Here is a 21,615-nt window from a genome sequence, read left to right as displayed (position 1 = left end):
CTAACGTAGACTTTGCCCAATTTCCCCATGCTACCATCTGCTCTTCCAGATCTGAACTCTTCACTTGGGCCCAAAGCAGAACATCCATTCTCTGCCAACTTTATCTTACGTCTTAAAAGTCCGATTCAGAACCTCTGAAGGTGCCACTAATCTGAGTGCCTCTCTGCATGTTGTGTTTTTTTTAACCAACTTAAAGAACCTTCAAATCAATCCTTCATCTACCTAAACTTGAATTGGCAGACATGAGGTGCTTCAACACAGCCAATTTCCCTTTTAGTGGTTTGAGAAGTCGGATAAAATTTATCTGAGCCACACCAGGACATCAATAAACGACCTGGTTTCCGTTCTGCAGCTAAGCTTTCGTTCTCTGTGATATGCCGGAAGTAGCAGGCATGAGGTGGCCGACTAGGACCAGTTTTCCTTAGAGCTGGTGTTGGAAGTGGGGATGGAATTTATTGGGGCAACACTGAGATATAAAAGATAAGCTGGTTTTCTGTCTGCAGTGAGGCTTGAATTCCTAGCGAGAGTTCCAGGAAGTGGCAGGCACAAGGTGGTCTGCCAAAACCAGTTTCCTTTAAATTTGGTGTCAGAAGTGGGATTTACTGGGGCCACACTGAGTCTCAAAAGCGACCTGGTTCCCCACATCTTGTCTTCTTCCAAAGCAGAAAATAGGCAGGGGCCTGAAGGAGACCCATGAAATCGTGCCCTTCCATGCATGAAATGACGAAAAGCTGGAGATGGAGGGGACTGGGTTGGGGGTGGGGAGTGAGAGAATGCAGACCTGTTTGAAAGCCAAAATAGCAACAAGGACAGAGAGTTTGGGGGGGGGGGAGGGAGACGGCCGAGAGGCCTCCTTTGTATCTCTGAATCTAGCCAAGCAGGCCGGGGCAGAAGAGCCCGCAAATTCCTTCAGAGATCAAACGTCCTTCGCCAGCTGGATAAGAGATGTCAAAACAAATAGGGCGTCTGGCCGGGGGGGGGGGGAGAGCCTTGGGATGGGGTGGGGGGCAACTGGGCTTGCAGTGGACAGATCCGATATCCCTCCTTTGAGGCGCAGCTTCTGCGATGGGAAAGGAGTGGGAAGGAGAGGGAGAGAGTCATAAATCAGACGCTGGCAAGGCTGGGAGGAGAACAGCCAGATGCTGGGGGGTGGGGTGCCCCCCAGCCCCCCCTTGCTATGCTCTTCCAGCAGAATTCTCCAGAAAGAAGTGGCCGAGGCATTGCTGCTGTGGAACCGAATCTCCCCGAGGCTCCTTCAGTCTTGGAAATCTCCGTGGTCACTGTCTTTGGGTATCTTTTCCCCTTTGTGTATTTCATAGGATCGTGGGATCGTATGGGGACCCTGGGGATCATCAAGTCCAACCCTCTGCCATGGTGCTGTCCCATACGGGGATTATCGGCGCCATGCACTAAGCGACGGAGCTCCAATTAATAATAATGAATTGTTATTAATTTGCTGTTTAGTCGTGTCCGCCTCTTCGTGACCCCCTGGACCAGAGCACACCAGGCACTCCTGTCTTCCACTGCCTCCCGCAGTTGGGTCAAACTCATGTTGATAGTGTCCCACCATCTCGTCCTCTGTCGCCCCCTTCTCCTTGCACCCTCCATCTTTCCCAACATCAGGGTCTTTTCCAGGGAGTCTTCTCTTCTCATGAGGTGGCCAAAGTATTGGAGCCTCAGCTTCAGGATCTGTCCCTCCAGTGAGCACTCAGGGCTGATTTCCTTCAGAATGCATAGGTTTGATCTTCTTGCAGTCCATGGGACTCTCAAGAGTCTCCACCAACACCAAAATTCAAAAGCACCAATTATTTGATTGTTGTTGTTTAGTTGTTTAGTCATGTCCGCCTCTTCGTGACCCCCTGGACCAGAGCACGCCAGGCACTCCTGTCTTCCACTGCCTCCCGCAGTTTGGTCAAACTCATTCTGGCAGCTTCGAGAACACTGTCCCACCATCTCATCCTCTGTCCCCTTCTCCTTGCGCCCTCCATCTTTCCCAGCATCAGGGTCTTTTCCAGGATCACTTCTGATCACTTCTTTACTTATTCATTAATTTGTACATTGCCCAAGACCCACAGGTCTCAGGGCAGTTATACAATACAGTGGTACCTCAGGTTACGTACGCTTCAGGTTACAGACTCCGCTAACCCAGAAATAGTACCTTGGGTTAAGAACTTTGCTTCAGGATGAGAACGGAAATCGTGCTCCGGCGGCACGGTGACAACAGGAGGCCCCATTAGCTAAAGTGGTGCTTCAGGTTAAGAACAGTTTCAGGTTAAGAACGGACCTCCGGAACGAATTAAGTTCTTAACCCGAGGTACCACTGTAGGAAAAACACAAATTACATAATAAAAAGATTATGCATGCAGAATATTATTTGCACGTACAATGTTATTGGGGCATTTATACACCATCCTGCTTCCATTTCTGAGCTAGATGGGACTTAGTGGAAGACAGTCGCTTCCATCCCTTCCAACACACATGCACAAGATTTATTCCCGCAGAGGGTGGATGCTGAAACATACAACTCCCTCCTGAAGGCTGTGCACTGACGGAGACAGGATGCTTTGGTCCACTGCAGCAGAGCTGGCTTAGAAGTATTTTGTAGTGCGTTCTCTATATTGTAGAGAGTAATAGTTCTGCTCTGTTCTTCCTTGGTCTAACCACACCTGGAGTCCTGTGTCCATTTCCGGGCACCGCAATCCAAGAAGGATGTTGACAAGGTAGAACATGTGAGGAGGGGAGCCACCAAGATGACCAACCAAGATGACGAAGGGTCTGGAAAGCAGCCTTATGAGGAACGGTTGAGGGAGTTGGGTAAGTTTAGCCGGGAGGAGATATGAGAGCCATCTTCAAATATCTCAAGGTCTGTCACATGGATGATGGAGCAAGCTTGTTTTCTCCTGTTCTGGAAGGAGGGACTCGAACCCATGGCTTCGAGTTACAAGAAAGGAGATTCCACCTCAATATACAGAAAACCTTTCTGACAGTAAGAGCTGTTCAGCAGTGGAACGGTCTCCCTCAGAAGGTTGTGGACTGCCTTTCCTTTGAGGTTTTTAAGCAGAAGTTGGATGACTGAAGGAGCATCTCCACCCCCATCGTTCTGCCCGGACACTGAGGTCCAGCTCCGAGGGCCTTCTGGCGGTTCCCTCACTGCGAGAGGCCAAGTTACAGGGAACCAGGCAGAGGGCCTTCTTGGTGGTGGCACCCGCCCTGTGGAACGCCCTCCCATCAGATGTCAAAGCGATAAACATCTACCTGACATTCAGAAGACATCTGAAGGCAGCCCTGTTCAGGAAAGTTTTTAATATGTGACATTTTAGTCTATCCTTCATCTTTGTTGGAAGCCGCCCAGAGTGGCTGGGGAAACCCAGCCAGATGGGCGGGGTACAAATAATAAATTATTATTATTATTATTATTATTATTATTATTATTATTATTATTATGACCATCTGTCCTGGATGCTGAATTGCAGCGGGTTGGACTAGATGACCCCGGGGGTCCCTTCCAACTCCACAATTCTATGTTTCTATTACAGTGGTAATAGAAAGGTCCGTTCTTAACCTGAAACTGTTCTTAACCTGAGGCACCACTTTAGCTAATGGGGCCTCCTGCTGCCGCCGCGCCACCAGAGCACGATTTCTGTTCTCATCCTGAAGCAAAGTTCTTCACCTGAGGTACTATTTCTGGGTCAGTGGAGTCTGTAACCTGAAGCATATGTAACCCGAGGTACCACTATATTCCTTTAAGCCTCTTAAGTGTGGGTCAAGCAACTGGCAGGGCCATCGTGGGTAGGGCCGTAAAATCAATGCAATGTTGACAGCAGGTGGTGGTGAGATTCCTCTCCAGCAATGCGCAGGAATTTGGGAGTTGGTGTGAAAGTCCACAAAAGTATGTGTCATTTTTTTGACTCATCTATACAGCACACACACACACAAAATGGTCAAAGGCCTGGAAACGATGCCTTATGAGGAATGGCTAAGGGAGCTGGGCATGTTTAGCCTGGAGAAGAGGAGGAGGTTAAGGGGTGATATGATAGCCATGTTCCAATAAATAAAAGGATGTCACCTAGAGGAGGGAGAAAGGTTGTTTTCTGCTGCTCCAGAGAAGCGGACACGGAGCAATGGATCCAAACTACAAGAAAGAAGATTCCACCTCAACATGAGGAAGAACTTCCTGACAGTAAGAGCTGTTTGACAGTGGAATTTGCTGCCAAGGAGTGTGGTGGAGTCTCCTTCTTTAGAGGTCTTTAAGCAGAGGCTTGAGAACCATATGTCAGGAGTGCTCTGATGGTGTTTCCTGCTTGGCAGGGGGTTGGACTCGATGGCCCTTGGGGTCTCTAACAACTCTATGATTCTATGATTCTAGAGAGAGAGAGAGAAGGAGAAGAGGAGGGGGAATAATTTTGCAGACTTGTGTCCAAATTAGTTTTAAAGGTGGCACACCAATTCCCAACCTCTGCCAAGCGAGGACAAGATTCCAAGGGGTTCCAGATGTTCATGTTTTCATTGAGAATCAAGACACGGCAGAAATTGTGGTGACTTTGAGATATATGTTTTGTTTGCATATACAGTGGTACCTTGGGTTAAGAACTTAATTCGTTCTGGAGGTCCGTTCTTAACCTGAAACTGTTCTTAACCTGAGATACCACTTTAGCTAATGGGGCCTCCCGCTGCCACCGCACAATTTCTGTTCTCATCCTGAAGCCAAGTTCTTAACCCGAGGTGATATTTCTGGGTTAGCGGAGTCCGTAACCTGAAGCGTCTGTAACCTGAGGTACCACTGTATACATATAAACCTGGTGAGGGGAGCCGATGGGTGTCAAACCCTCAGTGAGTGAGGAGCTTCCGCTGCATGTCAGACCAGGACCTGAGAGAGCCCATGGTTGAAATCCCCCCACTCAGCCATGACGCTCACTTGGTGTGGCCTTGGGCCGGCCAGCCACTCACTCACTCACAGCCTGGCCAACCTCACAGGGTTGTTAAGAAGATTGAATGGGAAGAAATATGTATGTACGCCCCCTTTCCCTGGAGGAAAGACAGGATATGCAGTCCATCAGTCAAGGGTGAATATGTATGAATCATGAAGGCCTCATTGGGCAGGGCCAATAATAATAATAATAATAATAATAATAATAATAATAATAATAATTTATTTATACCCCGCCCATCTGGCTGGGCCTCCCCAGCCACTCTGGGCGGCTTCCATAGAAACCAAAAATACAGTAAAATATCACACATTAAAAACTTCCCTGAACAGGGTTGCCTTCAGATGTCTTCTGAATGTCAGGTAGTTGTTTATCGCTTTGACATCTGCTGGAAGGGCGTTCCACAGGGCGGGCGCCACCACCGAGAAGGCCCTCTGCCTGGTTCCCTGTAAATTGGCTTCTCGCAATGAGGGAACTGCCAGAAGACCCTCGGTGCTGGACCTCAGTGTCTGGGCAGAACGATGGGGGTGGAGACGCTCCTTCAGGTATACTGGACCGAGGCCGTTTAGGGCTTTAAAGGTCAGCACCAACACTTTGAAATGTGCTCGGAAACGTAGTGGGAGCCAATGTAGGTCTTTCAAGACCGGTGTTATATGGTCTCGGCGGCCGCCCCCAGTCCCCAGTCTAGCTGCCGCATTCTGGATTAGTTGTAGTTTCCAAGTCACCTTCAAAGGTAGCCCCACGTAGAGCGCATTGCAGTAGTCCAAGCGGGAGATAACCAGAGCATGCACCACTCAGGCGAGACAGTCCGCAGGCAGATAGGGTCTCAGCCTACGAACCAGATGGAGCTGGTAAACAGCTGCCCTGGACACAGATTTGACCTGTGCCTCCATGGACAGCTGTGAGTCCAAAATGACTCCCAGGCTGCGCACCTGGTCCTTCAGGGGCACAGTTACCCCATTCAGGACCAGGGAATCCTCCACACCTGCCCACCTCCTGTCCCCCAAAACAGTACTTCTGTCTTGTCAGGATTCAACCTCAATCTGTTAGCCGCCATTCATCCTCCAACCGCCTCCAGACACTCACACAGGACCTTCACCGCCTTCACTGGTTCTGATTTAAAAGAGAGGAAGAGCTGGGTATCATCCGCATACTGATGAACGCCCAGCCCAAACCCCCTGATGATCTCTCCCAGCGGCTGCATGTAAATGTTGAAAAGCATGGGGGAGAGGACAGAACCCTGAGGCACCCCACAAGTGAGAGCCCAGGGGTCTGAACACTCATCCCCCACCACCACTTTCTGAACACAGCCCAGGAGAAAGGAGCGGAACCACTGTATGACAGTGCCCCCAGCTCCCAGCCCCTCCTTAGAGAAACCACTGACCCACAGGTCTCACCTGTGATGGCCTGGGATTCGGACTCAGATGCTGAACCTGAGGGATCCCAGCTTGCACAGGATTCCCTGCCTCCAGAACCAGCTGAGCCGGGGCTGGCGCTTGAGCCTGAAGGGTCCTCACCTGTGCTGGATCCTCAGGTGCAGGCACCAGCTGAATCTGCTCTGGCTCCGGAGGTGATGGAGGACCCATTGCCTGCAGGTGCTCCACTCTCAGCCCCATCAGAGGAAGCTGAGGTTGCCTCTGGGTCCGGTAACCCTCCAGTCTCTCCTGAGCTGCAGAGGCTCAGGGCAGAGAGGCGGAGGGAACTAAGTTCCCGCAGGAGGAGTGCTCGCCTCCAGGCCAGGAGAGGTGAGTCACCTGTGGATCGGGGCCGCCCTATGCCTCGGGGCAGATAAAAGCCGGCCAGCCCAGTCCCAGGTTGCGGGAGCAACATTGTTGGTTGCTAGTTCCTGCCTGAACCCTGTCCTGCTTTCCTGCCTGAGCTCCTGACTTGCCATGGCTCCTTGCTTGCAAGCCTGTTCCTGACTTCATCCGGCGCCCTGCACCCAGCTTCAGCTACTACGGACTGCCTTCACGTTGCACCTTTGACCATGGATCTCGCCTCGTTGCACCTTTGACTTGGACTTCGCCTCTTGGGCAACCCACAGGACCAGCACATCACCTTTATCTACAATTATAGAATCATAGAAGTGTAAGGTCCCCAATGTCCTCTTTTCCAGGCTAATCATATTTCAGCTCCTTCAACCGTTCCTCAACAGGCTTGCTTTCAAGACCCTTGGTCATCTTGGTTGCCTTCCTCTGCACACCTTGTCAACATCCTTCTTAAATTGTGGTGCCCTGAACTGGACACAGGACTCCAGTGTGGCCTGACTAAGGAAGAACAGAGCGGGACTATGACTATGAGCCACTCTGGGCGGCTTCCAACACAATATTAAAATACAGTAATGCCTCAAACATTAAAAGCTTCCCTAAACAGGGCTGCCTTTAGATGTCTTCTAAAAGTCTGGTAGTTGTTCTTCTCTTTGACATCTGGTGGGAGGGTGTTCCACAGGGCGGGCGCCACCACCGAGAAGGCCCTCTGCCTGGTTCCCTGTAACCTCACTTCTCGCAATGAGGGAACCGCCAGAAGACCCTCGGCGCTGGTCTGGGCTGAGCGATGGGGGTGGAGACGCTCCTTCAGGTATACTGGACCGAGGCCGTTTAGGGCTTGAAAGGTCAACACCAACACTTTGAATTGTGCTCGGAAACGTACTGGGAGCCAATGTAGGTCTTTCAAGACCAGTGTTATGTGGTCTCAGCAGCCGCCCCCAGTCACCAGTCTAGCTGCCGCATTCTGGATTAGTTGCAGTTTCCGGGTCACCTTCAAAGGTAGCCCCACGCATTGCAGTAGTCTAAGCGGGAGATAGCCAGAAATGCCATTAGGGATGGAACTTTTTACATGCAAAGTTTGACCTCTGCCCCTAAAAGCAGAGTAAGATTCTGGTCCTCATGGATCTGCATAAATAGTTGCTTTAGGACACTCCTTTATTCAGAGACCGAACTTTGTTCAATCTAGCTATGCAACGTCTGTAAGAAAGTGCCTATAGGAATTTTCCGCCCACTTTAACTGGAAGCATCAAGGTTGTCCCCAAAAGCTGGAGTGTGTATGTGTGTGTGTGAGTGTCATGTTGCCATGTTGCACACACCCTAGAAAACGTCTGGCCTTTCCTCAGAGGCTACCTTAATACAGTGGCGTAGCGTGGGGGGTGCAGGGGGGGCCGGTCGCACCAGCCGCAACATCTGGGGGTTAGGGAGATCCACGGGTTAGGGGGCGCAAATCCATGGGTTATGGGGCGCAAATCTACGGGTTAGGGGGCGCAAATCCATGGGTTAGGGGGCGCAAATTACTTGCCTTGCCCCGGGTGCTGATAACCCACGCTACGCCACTGCCTTAATAAAGGTAAAGGTAAAGGTACCCCTGCCCGTACGGGCCAGTCTTGACAGACTCTGGGGTTGTGCACCCATCTCACTCAAGAGGCCAGGGGCCAGCGCTGTCCGGAGACACTTCCGGGTCACGTGGCCAGCGTGACATCGCTGCTCTGGCGAGCCAGAGCCGCACACGGAAACGCCGTTTACCTTCCCGCTGGTAAGCGGTCCCTATTTATCTACTTGCACCCGGAGGTGCTTTCGAACTGCTAGGTTGGCAGGCGCTGCCTTAATATGACCACCTTAAAGTCTCAAGTGACTTCAGGGCTGCCCACATCTCCCTCCAGAATCTGAAGCCAGCACAGAGGTCACTCCCCCTCCCTCTGTGGAAGCAGAGGCTTCTGGGTTGAGCTGACAGGGAATCTTTAAAATTTACGTTCTGGAGGCGTTGGGCGCATGGCTGGCCCGTCCCTCCTTTTGTCTGGCTGCCCACGCCTCCAGATTTATTTATTTTCCCCCTGACTCAGCAGACTGTTGACCTCGTCTGTTTCCCAGCCGCGGATTTTTCCTCCGAGAGGCGGATGAGCAAATACTTATATATGCCAGGAGGGAAAGAAATATAGAGTCCAGGAAGTGGCTCAGATGTTTTTGTGGGAAATGGATGAGCTCAGAAGGAAAAGTGCTTGGGAAAGCAAGGAACACATTCTTCGGTGCACCCAGAGCGTGGTGAGAACTGGTTAGGTGCACTCCCCACCCTGAAAACAATCATCGACTCCCATATTGTCTAGTACGGCTAATTCCATCTTCCTTATACACTTCATATGTGTCTCCGGATTTTGTTGGGGTGTATCGCAAGAGCAAGGGATGGGTTAAACCACAGAGCCTAGGACTTGCCGATCAGAAGGTCGGCGGTTCGAATCCCCGCAACAGGGTGAGCTCCTGTTGCTCGGTCCCTGCTCCTGCCAACCTAGCAGTTCGAAAGCACATCAAAGTGCAAGTAGATAAATAGGTACCACTCTGGTCGGAAGGTAAACGGTGTTTCCGTGCACTGCTGTGGTTCGCCAGAAGTGGCTTAGTCATGCTGGCCACATGACCCGGAAGCTGTATGCCAGCTCCCTCGGCCAATAAAGAGAGATGGTCACTGCAACCCCAGAGTCGCTCATGACTGGACTCAATGGTCAGGGGTCCTTTTACTTTACTTTAATATCGCAAGAGCGCAATAATATTGGGGAAGCATCGCAGAACGATGAATCAAGCAGAATTATATGTGGATGGTCCAGAATAAATCTGCCACTAATGCATTAAGGTTGGGTGGAATCATGGAATTGTATAGTCGGAAGATACCCCAGGGGTCATCTAGTCCAGCCCCACAGCAGCGCAGGAATCTCAGCTGAAGCATCTGTGACAGATGGCCACCCAACCTCTGCTTAAAATCCTCCAAGGAAGGAGAGTCCCTCACCTTCTGAGGGAAACCATTCCACTGTCAAACAACTCTTACTGTCAGAAAATCCTTCCTGGTGTTGAGTCAGAATCTCATTTTTTGTAAACTTGAAGTCACTGGTTCTCCAGAGCACGAGAAAACAATATTGCTTCACCTTCCACACAACAGCCCTTGAGATGTTTGAAGATGGTTCTCCTATCTCATCTCAGTCTCTTCTTTTCCAGGCTAAACATACACAGCTCCTTCAACCGTTCTTCATAAGGCTTGGTTTCCAGACCCCTGATCATCTTGGTTGCCCTCCTCTGCGCACTGTCCAGCTTGTCAACATCCTTCCTAAATTATGGCACCCGGAACTGGACACAGGACTCCAGATGTGGTGTGATCAAGGCAGTGGTACTATTACTTACCTTGATGTGCAGTTGTGGACACTAGACTTCTGTTGATGCAGCCTAGAATAACATTAGCTTTTTTTTGCTGCTGCATCACACTGTTGACTCATGGTAAGCTTGTGGGTGGCGCTGTGGTCTAAACCACAGAGCCTAGGGTTTGCTGATCAGAAGGTCGGCGGTTTGAATCCCCGCGACGGAGTGAGCTCCTGTTGCTCGGTCACCAGCTCCTGCCAACCTAGCAGTTCGAAAGCACGTCAAAGTGCAAGTAGATAAATAGGTGGGAAGGTAAACAGCATTTCCGTGCACTGCTCTGGTTCTCCAGAAGTGGCTTAGTCATGCTGTTCACATAAGCTGGAAGCTGTACGCCGGCTCCCTCAGCCAGTAAAGCGAGATGAGCGCGCAACCCAAGAGTTGTCTGCGACTGGACCTAACGGTCAGGGGTCCCTTTGTTGTTGTTTAGTCATGTCCGACTCTTCATGACCCCCTGGACTAGAGCACGCCAGGCACTACTGTCTTCCACCGCCTCCTGCAGTTTGGTCAAACTCATGCTGGTAGCTTCGAGAACACTGTCCTACCATCTCGTCCTCCGTCGTCCCCTTCTCCTTGCGCCCTCCATCTTTCCCAACATCAGGGACTTTCCAGGGAGTCTTCTCTTCTCAGAGTATTGGAGTCTCAGCTTCAGGATCTGTCCTTCCAGTGAGCACTCAGGGCTGGTTTCCTTAAGAATGGATACGTTTGATCTTCTTGCAGTCCAGAGTCTCCTCCAGCACCAGAATTCAAAAGCGTCCATTCTTTGGCGATCAGCCTTCTTTAAGCTTGTGGTCCACCAAGACCCCTAGATCCTTTTCATATGTCCTGCTAGTAAGCCAGCTGTCCCCCATCTTATATTTGTGCTGCTGAATCAGGTTTCTCATTGGATTATTAATCATTAAGGTGCAACTCTGTGTGTTTGTGTATCGGGAAGAGCAGCAGAGTTCTTGTCACCAGGTGGTGAGATGACAGGCCTCTCCCCGTCCCACGGGATGCGTTTGGCTCGTCTGGCCTTGTCTGGCCTCCTGGACGGGGAGACAACTCCAGGCCAATCAATGCGGGCCTTGATTGATCGCTGCAAGAATGGCTGTAGGGAGACAGAGCAATTATACGTACACACTCATAGGCGGGGAACCGTTTTTCATCTATGCCAAATGGTGGCCTGGGCGACTTTGTCCAACATCCTTTCTGCCAGATCTCATCCCACCTGCTCAGGTGCTTTGTTCCACCTAAGAACATCCTTCCATACCCCCAGGTACTGTTCTTGGGGGACAGGGGGCGGGCTAGTGTGGGGGACTCCCTGGCCCTGAATGGGGTAACTGTGCCCCTGAAGGACCAGGTGTGCAGCCTGGGAGTCATTCTGGACTCACAGCTGTCCATGGAGGCACAGGTCAGTTCTGTGTCCAGGGCAGCTGTCTACCAGCTCCACCTGGTACGCAGGCTAAGACCCTACCTCCCCACAGACTGTCTTGCCAGAGTGGTGCATGCTCTGGTTATCTCTCGCTTGGACTACTGCAATGCGCTCTATGTGGGGCTGCCTTTGAAGGTGACCTGGAAACTACAACTAATCCAGAATGCGGCAGCTAGACTGGTGACTGGGAGCGGCCGCCAAGACCACATAACACTGGTCTTGAAAGACCTACATTGGCTCCCAGTATGTTTCCGAGCACAATTCAAAGTGTTGGTGTTGACCTTTAAAGCCTTAAATGGCCTCCGCCCAGTATACCTGAAGGAGCGTGTCCACCCCCATCATTCTGCCCGGACGCTGAGGTCCAGTACCGAGGGCCTTCTGGCAGTTCCCTCATTGCGAGAAGCATAGCTACAGGGAACCAGGCAGAGGGCCTTCTTGGTAGTGGCGCCTATCCTGTGGAACACCCTCCCATCAGATGCAAAGAGAAGAACAAGTACCGGACTTTTAGAAGACATCTGAAGGCAGCCCTGTTCAGGAAAGTTTTTAATGTGTGATATTTTAATGTATTTTTAATCTTTGTTGGAAACAGCCCAGAGTGGCTGGGGAAACCCAGCCAGATGGGCGGGGTACAAATAAATTATTATTATTATTATTATTATTATTACCCTTCAATGCCCTCCCAACGGATGTCAAGGAAATAAATATCTGGCTTTTAGAAGACAGGGAGTTTTTAATGTTTGAAGTTTTGCTGTGCTCAAAATGTTTAATTTGTTTGAAGCTGCCCTGAGTGGCTGGGGCACCCCAGTCAGATCGGCGCCATATACATATAAACATCATAGCCATCCATTCTGGACTACGTTCTTAAGGCCAGCTTTGGCAAATGAGATCCGAGGCAGGCCTCCCAAACAACGCTCTTAATCTTAGGGCCGTGAGTTTGAGCCCCATGTTGCGCAAAAAGAGGGTTGGACTAGATGACCCTCGGGTCCCTTCCTACGCTATGATTCTTTGATTCTAGGTAGGCACAAAAATGTGCATGCTTGTTCTACGCTAAAGAAACATTAAACCTGTGTTTGAAAACATCTGTGGTTGTGGTCCCACTTGTTCTTGCAGGCATACAGGGCTGCCTGTGGACTGTGCATATTGCAGTGTGTGCCAGGTAATGTGTGAACACGGGACAGGTCGTGGCTCAGTGCTGGAGCGTCAACCGGATGTGTGCAGAAGGTTCAGTCTCTGGCTTCCCCAGCAAAGACTTGCAGCCGTAAACATCAGAGGGCTTTGCTTTCTTGCTGAGACTCAGCGGTACAGCCCCTGCTTTGTCTGGTGCTGGGTTCAAGTCTCCCCATCTCCAGGTGGGGAGACTGGCTAGCTATTATCTATTAAATAAAGCAAGAAACAAAAATATAGATCGCACTTTGGTTACAGTTTCTTCCAGGCAATCACCAGCGACTATGGGATCATTATTTCCCTTTTCAGATGGGTGTGTGTGTGTCTCTGTGTCCAAAGGTCTTTCTACGAGATTCTCCAGTCTCAGCGCTTCCTGCTGAATCACCCAAGCAAGGAAACAAACCAGTTGACCCTTAAAAACAACACAGCAGGCTGAGGGGGAGTCAGGAACAGAGCTAGTTTTTCTGGCCCTCCATTTCAGGAGCGATTTTCCTTTGGGTGCGCAGTTTAATTTTTTAGAATTATAGAATTGGCACACTTTTCAGACTCCCCGCTTGAGCCTGACACCCTAGAGACCCCCAGCCGGCCACAGCAGGCAGCCCTGAGCTCCAGCAACAAAATGCTGTACATCGCCCTGGGATCTTTTGATAAAGGGCAGTATATAAATTGTATTAATGCAGCAGCGCAGTAACTCCAACTCTGTCGAAGGCAGCTCCTCCAGGCTCTGCCCATCCGTCCTGGCAGGGTGTGTTGTTGTGCGAACCAGGAGAGCCAAAAGCCCCCGGCGCGCCCTGCCGGCTGGGTGGCGACGCGGCCCTCTGCGCGCGCTCAGAGACCCTCTGGCGCGCCTCGGGGCTGGGCAGGAAGCGGCGGGCGAGAGGGAGGCGGCCTCGGCAGGCGGGCCGGCCGGCGGAAGGGGAGGGCCGGCGAGGGAGGAGCGAGCCAGCAGCCAGGCACGGAGCGAGCGAGCGCCGCCGCCGTGCCAGCCGCTCCAAGTCCTTCCTCGCCGGGGCCTGAACTTTGCGCGCCGCCGCGATGCGCTAAGGCATTTTTGCGCACGGCGGGCGCCCCCTTGGCAGCCTCCCCGGCCACAGATCGGCGCCCCCCGGCTCTTCGCAGGAGACCAGCCCCCCACCTGGAGCCCCCGAGGAGCCCCCGCACCGCTTCGCGTCGCGCCCGCCCGCCCGCCATGGCCGCCGGGGAGCCCCGGAGCGCCCCCAACCCTCTCCGGAGCGCGCCAGGCAGGGCCCCCCAATCCTCTCCGCACGGGCGACCCTCCTGAAATCCCGCCCCGGAAAAAACTTGCCTGGCTTTTTTCTTTTCCTCATTTTCCTCTTTCCTCCCCTCCCCTGTTCTAGTTTCTTTCCAGGACCCCCTTTTTAACAAAACCTTTCCAAAACTTGGATACCCCCAACCCCTCTCCAACACTTTCCCCCCTCAATCTGCAAAACAACTTTGGGGAGGGTGTCTTTTTTCAGGGTGCCTGCTCTCCCTCTCCTAAGACTCTCCCCAAACGCCACCCCCTTCTTGCCCCCCCCCCATTTTAAGGAATATTTTTTACCAGCCCGAAGTGACCTGGATTTAACTTTCTTATCTTTTTCTTTTTTTTACGCTTTCCACCTTGAGCCCCCTAACGCGGGCGCCAGGCTGGTGACCGCTGGCTCCCTCCTCCCACGAAATTGCCCCCCCCGAAATTACGCTTTGGGGGGGAGCCAAGGCTTAATAACAACAATAATTATAATGCTGTTGGTGATCTATTAAGGAGACATTTTTGCGCCTGACTTGGCCGCCGTCTGGAAGGAGAGAGCGCCCCCAACCCGCGGCCGGCGGCCGGAGCCGTGTTTGGCCCCCACCCCGACCCCTCCGGCCCCCCACCACGGACACCCCCACCGCACCCCTCTCCCCCCCTCCGGGGCGCTATGGCCATGGTGACCGGGGAATGGGGCGACCCTAACGGAGGCGAGGCCAACGGCTTGGAGAAGGGCTACCCCCGGCACTCGGAGGACGACTCGGCCTCCCCCCAGGGGGGCACCAGCGACCAGGAGCCCCTCGACGACGACAAGCCGGGCATCCAGGTGGACTGCGTGGTGTGCGGGGACAAATCCAGCGGGAAGCACTACGGCGTCTTCACCTGCGAGGGCTGCAAGAGTTTCTTCAAGCGCAGCATCCGCAGGAACCTCAGCTACACTTGCAGGTGGGCCTGGGATTTTAATATAAAATAATAAAAAAAATTGGGGGTGGGGTGGCTGGGGGGGTGAGGGAAAGGGGGCGCACCTGGGAATCACCTCCATCCATCCCTTTATTTAACATCACATTTCTCTCTGAATCCCCCCCTAAACCCCCCTTTCTGTCCTGCCAGGCCTTTCCGGAGAAGTCAAGAAGTAGGGGTGCTTTTCCACGCATGAGACTGGGAGAAGGGGTGCTGCTGCACCCATGGGTGAGAGAGGGTGGTCTGCCTGTTTGTGAGATGGGGCGGGGTGCTCTGTCTGTTAGAGGGGGTGCTGTGAGAAGAGGTGCCCTTTCTACTTGCGAGAAGGGGGTGCTTTCTCCATGGGTGAGGAGGGGTGCTGTGTCTTCCCGTTTATGAGAAGGGCCTCCTCTGTCCATTTGCGGGAGAGGGTGCTGTGTCTGTGAGATGGGGCGCTGGCTGACCCCCTGTTCCGCCTCTGGGGAGTCGGGGCCTTCTCTGCTCTCTGGCCTTCCAGCCTTGGAGTCTCCTCAAAATCCAGGCTGCCTTCGGGGTCTGTTCCTCTGCCTGCTCCTCCTCGGATTGGGGCTTCTTGCTTTGAGACGGAGTCAAGGACGTCTTTCGATTCCCATTGTTGGCATCGCTGGAGGTGGGTGCCAGGAAATGTGACCCCCATCTCCTGTGCACCCCCTCACTGCCAACACCCCCCCAAATTATTTCCGATTTCCTTTCCCAAATCTGCCTCTGTATCCTATGTCATTTCCTTCGCTTGTATCCACTCCCTTCCTTCAAGGAGCTTGAGGCGGTGGGCACGATTCTCTCTTTCCCTATGCAATCCTCACAACAAGCCTACAAGGTTGGAAGATGGGCACATGGTGGAATTTGAACCTTGGTCTCCAAGGCCCTAGCCTAGCCCGACACTCAAGGCTCTGGTGAACCGGTGTAGTCAGTCTGGTGAAAATCAGCCCTCCGCCTTGAGAACGCAGCTTGGCTCGCTGACTCGAGATGTCTGGAGTTGTGAGTGCGACTTGCCGTCTGGTTTTGCGGTGCCCTGAGATGTTTTGCTGTGGCAGGCGAGCTGGCCAGGGGGTGCCCCTCTCAAGTGCCACCCCTGTCTCCTTGACACCCCTAAATACATCATTGCTTCTGGCGGCTGTGGCCTTTGCTGGAGCATATAAACACTTAAGCAGGTGTGTGGTTTAGAGTTGAGGCTCTGTCATAGTTTGGGTGTCCCCTTTTGAGAGGAGAGGTGGCGACAGGAACATTTTAACAATGCACGGCACTTGTGTGTATGCAGGAGACCAAATACGGCTCCTTCTGATGTTGTGTGGCAATCATATCATAGAATCGTACAGTTGGGACCCCAGGGTCATCTAGTCCAACCCGCTGCGGTCATTCATGTGCTTGATGTTTCTGCAGGCGGATTAGGTTTAATGCAGCAGTCTTGCATTTTAAGAGTCACAGAATCGCAGAATTTTAGAGCTGGAAGGGACCCTGAGATTTATATTGTATTGCGTCCTGTTCATTCTTATTTTTAAAAATTGATTTTCCAGTGTTAGAAGCTCAAATATATAAGCTTTGGGCCAAATGACTCCTTCAACCAAGGTTGCAATTTCCAAAACACAATGCCTAGTTGTGCTTTTTGGGCAAGGCGGCCCTAAAGTTTTATTTTTCAAAGGGTGGACTGCCTGTGATGGATTCTCAGTTCAACATCTGGCTAGTTCAGAGGACAACCTTTGAGAATTTAAAAGAAGGAAAGTCACTTGATCCAGGGACAGTCCGCACATCTGTTGGCCTATTCTGACCTCTTTTTCTTAATGGTGACATTCATAACATAAGAATATCCTTCCCAACTCTGAGCAGGGCAGGGGGGGAAGCGAAGACAAGTGACAACGATTCACTATAACGCTCTTCACTGCTCCTGCTCAGGCTGCACAGAGAAAGCATTTTGGTTCCAGAAATTCGTTCCCATTGTGCAGTTAAAATATAACTGATAGAATTCTACAGGATGGAGCCTTAGTGTGTGAAAACAGGTCCAGATCCAAGGATCCCCGGATGGAGGAGAAGTCAGGTGCCATCCTGGCTCCCAGGCATCTTCCCTTGGTTAAAAGTGGTCGAAAGTCAGGTTAAAATGTGCCTGGCTAATTTTGAACACTGGCTGGGGTGTGTCGAATCCCTTCTTTACCTGAAGAGAGAAAGAGAGATATCTGTGTGTGTGTATGTGTGTAGAAATCAGCAACTTTTAAAAAATATATATTTTATTAGTTTTTTTAACGTATCATTTCGAACAATCATATAACATAACTTCTTATCTTATACAATGTTTTAGACTTCCGTCAACACCTCTGGTGATTTTCCGTTCTTTATCACTTATCCTGCATTTCTTGATTTCTCGGTTACACTTAATTATCTCAACTCATAATTTTCCTCATGGTCTTCCTTGCAGTATTTCAAAAAGTCCCCCTTACAAAACTTCTTGCAATCCTACCAGCGTAATCTGTTCATTGCAATTGCTTTTCAAATAGTTTGTATATTTACTCCGGTCTTCTGAGAATCTCTGGTCCCGCGGGTTTCGAATCCTTCCTGTTAGTTTATCTGGTTCTGAATAGTCCATAGAAATCAGCAACTTTTTCATGGCTTGAGTGTTGTCTCCTCAACAAAGGTGAGAGCCCCTTCTGTCGCCCCCCCCTTTTTGCCGGGGTGTCAGTGAAACCGGCTAGCCGCAGATTCCCTCAGTCCTCCCTAAGAGATTCAGCTTTGAAATGGACCTGGGAATGAGAGCTGGCAGTGGGGATAGTGGTTAGAGCGTTGGACCAATACTTAACATGGGAAACCAGGGTTCAAATCTTGCTGCCCAGCCCATGAAGCTCACTGGGTAACCTCGGGACAGTCGCTCCCAAGGACTCCCCTTCCTAGCAGAGGTCTGTTAGGGATTCTTTACCCGCCATTCCTGCATTGCAGGGGGTTGGACTAGATGACCCTTAGGGGTCTCTTCCAACTCTACAATGTTAGGATTCTGCAAGGATTTTAATGGTCTGCTTTGCAGGGCTGCTGTTGCAAAGATTTCAAGCAAACCCGTGTTGCAAAACGTCAACAATGTTTAGGCAACACGATGACATACGTAATAGACAATCTTTATAGAATTCCTTCAGCATGGTGGGAAAATATAGAATTGTTTCGTAAACCCATCTTATTTCAAATGAATATATGTGAAGGAAAGTATCAAATGCTGTGGAGCAGCGCTGGCGAAGATCTACGAAACAGCAGTCAATATCCGGGATCACTGTTCAGTGTTGGACATTATATTTGCCGAATACACAAAGCTTCACAGCTTATCTTTCACCGTACAAAGTTTGGTATCTCACTTCATTTAAAGATTTTCAGAGACTAAGATTTCATTTTGAACTTGTTACTGTTTGAAGGGATTCTATAAAAATTGTCTATTACGTCTGCATATGGTCATCGTTGTTGCCTAAACGTTGTTGACGTTGCAAAGATTTCAGCAGTCCTTGGAGCGTTGAGGAAGCGTTCGGAATCATAAACAGGATTTGTTCTTTTCTCAGCTCTGCTTTCCAAGAATCCTTGGAATCTGGGACGGATCCTGAACTGGCGGCGGGGGGGGGGGGAGGTTGCCTCGTCACCCCCTTTGCGACATCCGTGAGAGGTAGTCAAGCCAGAGCTTGTGTGAATCGCCCGTGTTGGGGCCTGTGGCGCTGTTGCGATAACCTTGGATTTTTGCTCCGTTCAAAACAAGCGCTCAAGTTACAAGCCCTCAAGGCTGTTGAGAATTGGCCGCCTCCACCGCACTCAGTGCTCTGCTCTTCCCCGGGAGTGGGAAAAAGCAGACGATCCCTTGCCAAATCCTTGCCAAATTTGCTGCAGCCCTCGGGGAAGAGTGGTTGGGTGTGAAATATTGGCTGCCTCCTTTCACACCTGGCCAGTTTTCTCACTGGGAGTCGGGTGTTTAATCCTTGGGGCTTTGGCGTCTATGTCTAAATCCTCCTTTGGGGGTTTGTGGCGTGAACTTCCTGAGATCCGGAGTCGTGCCTAGCAGGTGATTCGAATCCAGGACCAGAGATTGACAGGTGCTTTTCCTTAGTTTGGGGCAGCCCATGTTCCCCCCCCCCCATCTGAAGTTGGACTAGATTTCCCTGGAGGTTCCTTCACTTCTATGTTTCTGTGATTCGGATCTAACATTTCTCTAGCAGTTGCAAATAGGCTGCCAGACAGTGTTAGAAACTAAGATATATAATAAACTACAGGCCTACCCGAAGGGTGGGGCTGTGGGTTAAACCACAGAGCCTAGGACTTGCCGATCAGAAGGTTGGCGGTTCGAATCCCCGCAATGACGGGGTGAGCTCCCGTTGCTCGGTCCCAGCTCCTGCCAACCTAGCAGTTCGAAAGCACGTCAAAGTGCAAGTAGATAACTAGGTACCACTCCGGCGGGAAGGTAAACGGTGTTTCCGTGCACTGCTCTGGTTCGCTAGAAGCGGCTTAGTCATGCTGGCCACATGACCCGGAAGCTGTACGCTGGCTCCCTCGGCCAATAAAGCAAGATGAGTGCCGCAACGCCAGGGTCGGTCACGACTGGACCTCATGGTCAGGGGTCCCTTTACCTTTAGCTAGGCGCCAAATGGCTCCTTAAACCAAGGTTGCTGGTGCCCAAACGGAAAGCCTAGTTACCCTAAAGTCTTACTTTCCAAATGATGGACTGACTGTGATGGATTCTCAGTTAAAACGTCTGGCTAATTCAGAGGACAGCCTTGAGCCAGGTTAAGAACTTTGAGAACTGAAAGAAGAAAAGTCCCTTGATCCACAAATATTGGCTTATTCCAGCCTCTTTTTATCAACAGTGACATGGACCATTCGTAACGTAGGAATATTCTTCCCAACTCTGAGCAGGGCAGTGGGGGAACTGAAGACAAGCAATGACCAGTCACTAGAAAGCTTTTCACTGCTCCTTCTCAGGCTGCACAGAAAAAGCGTTTTGGTTCCTGAAATTCATTCCGATTGTGCTGATCAAATATGGCAGGATGGGGCCTTAGTGTGTGAAAACGGTCCAGACCCAAGGATCCCCAGATGGGGGAGACGTCAGGCGTCATCCCGGCAGCCAGGCATCTTCACATAGCTGTCAAGCGTCCCTTATTTGGCGGGACAGTCCCTTATCCCAGCGCCATGTCCCGCTGCTGTCCCTTATTGATGATGTCCCTTAAATAAGCTACTGAAGGTAATGGGGCCCTTTCTATGTCCAGCTGTCCTTTGTCAACAACAAATTGTCGCTGTTTTTTTGTGTTGAATATATGCCATATGGTAATTTATGGACCTAATTGGTATCTAAAGCCATTTGCATGCAACAAAATATGTATTTTATCAAAGTAATTGTTGATCCCTTATTTTGGCTGCTGATCCCTTATTTTCGAGGCTGCTGGTCTCTTATTTTCAAATCTGTAAGTTGACAGCTACGGATCTTCACTTGGTCACAGGTGGCCAATAGCCAGGGGCAAAAAGCGCCTTGCACCTGGCAAATTTCGAACACTGCTGCCCTCCAGGTTTGAGTCATCAAGAGTCATAGAATTGTAGAGTTGGAAGGGACGCAACTCCCTGTAACGCAAGGTTCTTGCATTAATCCGCAAAGCCCAAAGTACCTGCAGGACCACCTTATTTCTTCCGGCCCATATTTACTGGCATCTGAGCCTTGTGCCCTGTGTAACTCACTGCCACTAGAGGCTGGGAAGGAATTGTACCTGCCTTTTTCGTTTTTGTTTTTTTACATCTCTTAAAGCTGTGTTAGTCAGATGGGCCTCCTCACTGTGGATTTTCTTTCTTACCAACCTGTACTTATTTGTTTATTGGGGGGGGGACTTATTTAACCAAATGTATACAGCCGTACCTTGGAATTTGAACAGCTTAGTTCTCAAACGTTTTCGCTCCCGAACATCACAAACCGCGGCTTCTGATTGGTTGCAGGAGCTTCCTGCAGCCAATCAGAAGCCGCGCTTTGGTTTTCGAATGTTTTGGAAGTTGAACGGATTCCGTAACAAAACCTCTTATTGATTTCAGGGGGTGGGGAGGAACTATCAGTAGAAACAGTTAAATGTTAGTATTTTTAAAAATACAAAAGACAGTTGAAAAATGACCATATATTATTAATGTTGTTGTTATTGTTGGAATGACCATATGTTGTTGTTGTTGTTGTTGTTGTTGTAATTTGTATACCACCCTATACCTGCAAGTCTCAGGGCAGTTCACAGGATAAAATAACAATTTAAAAACACGAAAAGCATAGTCAAAACAAAAACAAATAAAAAAGAAACCCAATAACTCACGAAAAGGATAAGATTAGCGACAAAAAGGCAGTTTCAAACAGGTATTTTAAAAAAAAAACATTCAGGAGGTATCTAAAAATCAACAGTGTATTTATTTAAAGAACAAAATATCAAGAAAAAGCAGTTAAAACTGGTGTTTTTTATTTGATCAAATGATAAGTACACTTGGTATTTCTTTAGCAAAATTCTAAGCCCCTCGCTGATGTTTTTATTGATCTGATTGCGGTTTTATTTGCTGTGTGCCGCATATACCACGCCACAGCCAAGCAACCACCGACATCATCTCATTTTTGGGTGGTTTCTTTTAAGCGCCTGGACTTTCCATTGTGATGACCGTAACCCAGGCTTAAGGTTGCCATTTGGCGATTAGCTTATACAGTACACCTGAGTTTCTAACACTGCCTGGGAGAATTCCCTCCAGGCCTGACCTTCTGCACTC

The 21,615-nt window shown here is 50.4% G+C and overlaps 2 protein-coding genes across 2 annotated transcripts in view; both read left to right on the top strand.

Annotated features, from left to right (window-relative positions):
* The window catches only part of BABAM1 (BRISC and BRCA1 A complex member 1), a 192,886-nt gene that overhangs the window by 54,787 nt on the left and 116,484 nt on the right, over positions 1-21,615 (top strand). The window lies entirely within an intron of this gene.
* NR2F6 (nuclear receptor subfamily 2 group F member 6) overlaps positions 13,601-21,615 on the top strand; it is a 30,694-nt gene continuing 22,679 nt past the window's right edge. Inside the window, exon 1 of the mRNA XM_081895756.1 lies at positions 13,601-14,856. Within this exon, the coding sequence (XP_081751882.1) occupies positions 14,582-14,856 (275 nt within the window). The 5' untranslated portion in view covers positions 13,601-14,581. The remainder of the gene's footprint in view (positions 14,857-21,615) is intronic.

Source organism: Podarcis melisellensis, assembly GCF_964234715.1.
Source record: "Podarcis melisellensis genome assembly, chromosome: 18".
Classification (NCBI taxonomy): Eukaryota; Metazoa; Chordata; class Lepidosauria; order Squamata; family Lacertidae; genus Podarcis; species Podarcis melisellensis.
Note: the sequence above shows the minus strand (reverse complement) of the source record. Positions and strands in the feature narration are given on the sequence as shown.